The sequence below is a fragment of the Egretta garzetta genome, unplaced genomic scaffold (genome assembly GCF_000687185.1).
Source record: "Egretta garzetta isolate BGI_Z169 unplaced genomic scaffold, ASM68718v1 scaffold300, whole genome shotgun sequence".
NCBI classification, from domain to species: Eukaryota; Metazoa; Chordata; class Aves; order Pelecaniformes; family Ardeidae; genus Egretta; species Egretta garzetta.
Window position 1 is genome coordinate 24,659 of NW_009258271.1, and position 1,929 is coordinate 26,587.

Consider the following 1,929-nt stretch of genomic DNA (forward strand, 5'->3'; position numbering starts at 1 on the left):
CGCAGACAAGGACAGCCAGTTCAGGACCTGTCCCCCGTGTCCCCCTCCCTCCAGCCCCGCTCCCCAGCCCAGGGACTGGCACATCCACAGGCCCCAAGTGCTCAGGACGGCTCGGAGAAGGCACCGGTGCTCCTCACCTCTGGTCTGGGTTGGGTTTGCCTTTCTTGCGCATGTTGTTGGCCGTGGTCTCGCTGAAGTGCAGCCGCCCCACGGTGACTTTGGTGACCTGCTCTGGAGGCAGGTTGACCCTGAAGGATGGAAAACAGAAGGGGGAGTGAGGACACCGCCGGAGAGGAGGTTCTTTGAGGAATGGCCATCTCCTGGTCTGCTCCACCAAGCAGAATGGGCGCAGAGCAGAACGGGGAAGGCAAAGAGAGGCAAGCGTTGCTGCGGGAACCACAGGAGAAAGCTGGAAAGCGCGATACCCGCGGTACCACCCGAGGTCTCTGACTCAGCCCCTTTCCCCACCCTCTCCTGCAGTTGCTTGTTCCCTGGCAGCAATTCCCCCGCACGAACACGTCCCGGGCGACACTCACGTGACGGGGTTGAAGGGCCGTTTGCTGCGGTCAGACTGCGACTGCTCTATATTGATCGACTGGTTCAAGGCCTCTAGCTGGAGAGAAAGATTTGGGCGCGTGACAAAGAGCGGAAAGCCAGGACCTTCCCCTGCCCACCTCCTCCTCCTCCCCAGCACAGCCCAGCTCTCTGCCCAGCCCCTCCGACGACTCAGTACAACTGACTCACGACACCCAACTTGAGTGCCCAAGCAACACCCAACTTGGTCATTACCCAAGCATGGGCGCCTCCCTTGCCAAGGGGGCAGCTGAGGGCGAAAGGATCTTCCCAAAGTGCCTCTGGAGTCCAAGGCGAGCAAGAGGCAGCCTTGAAGACACCCAGGCAGTGACCGAGTCCATCTTCGGACTCGGATTTCAAGATCTGCCTTGTTCTGGCCTTCAGCACTCCCTTACAACTTAGCACATGAAGACGTGGTGTTGCCCGATCCCAGCCGTCTGCCAAGCGCCCCTTTTCCCTGCTGGATTCACTACCGGCCCTTAGCTCCCGCTTGCCTTCACTCCGTGCAGCTTCAGGTAGAAGCACTCCAAGGGTTTCAGGCCCTCGGGGGTCTTCACATACTTGGGATCTCCAAGCATGCCGATGTAGACGGTGACCTGGAAGTGATTCTTCTTCTGGCACACAAAGGCGTCGTCGCCCACGGAGAAGTTGAAGCCCTTGTCAGCATCCACGCGGTAGGTGAGCATCGGGCTGCAGGAAAGGCGGCAGGCGTTAGACCAGCGCCCCGAGCACACCGGGAGAGGCTCAGGCTTGCGAGGGGGAGGATGAGCCACACGCCCAAAAGCAGAGGCCACGAGGGGTCCATACGGCACGGCACATGGCCACAGCCTGGGGTGCGGAGGCACGCGAACCGCTCCCCACTGGGGTGTGGGAAGGGCTGGGGGGGACAGCTCGCCTCCATGTCCCACCACACCCCCACAGTGACTGTGGGGAACAGTCCCACCTCACCACAGACTGTGACGGCCACCTCTACTCACACACGGAGCCACAACAACCTGAGGCATGGCAGGCGCGTGGCCGGGGAGGCAGGACTGTGCTGGGGCAAAAGAGACCCTAACACCTTGCCTAAGCCCATATTCTGCTGCGCGGGGATGAGAGTTTGGAGAAGGTCCATGCCTCCTTGAAGCTGCAAGCTTTGCTTTAAGTGGGTCTTCAGCTGGACAGGAACATGGTTCCTGTGAGTAGAACTTGATAGAATCACGGAATGGTTTGGGTTGGAGAAGCCCTTTAAGATCATCGAGTCCAACCGTTGTCCTAGCACTGCCATCCCACCCCCAAACCCTGGCCCTCAGCACTGCCTCTGCCCGGCTGTTAAATCCCCCCCAGGGCTGGGGACTCGACCCCTTCCCTGGGCAG

At 60.5% G+C, this 1,929-nt stretch overlaps 1 protein-coding gene across 1 annotated transcript in view; it reads right to left on the minus strand.

Annotated features, from left to right (window-relative positions):
- Window positions 1-1,929, minus strand: part of MYRF (myelin regulatory factor) — a 67,588-nt gene that overhangs the window by 19,621 nt on the left and 46,038 nt on the right. Inside the window, exons 9-11 of the mRNA XM_035889676.1 lie at window positions 1,068-1,263; window positions 537-613; window positions 137-248 (exon numbers count right to left, since the gene is read on the minus strand). Coding sequence (XP_035745569.1) covers window positions 137-248; window positions 537-613; window positions 1,068-1,263 — 385 coding nt within the window. The remainder of the gene's footprint in view (window positions 1-136; window positions 249-536; window positions 614-1,067; window positions 1,264-1,929) is intronic.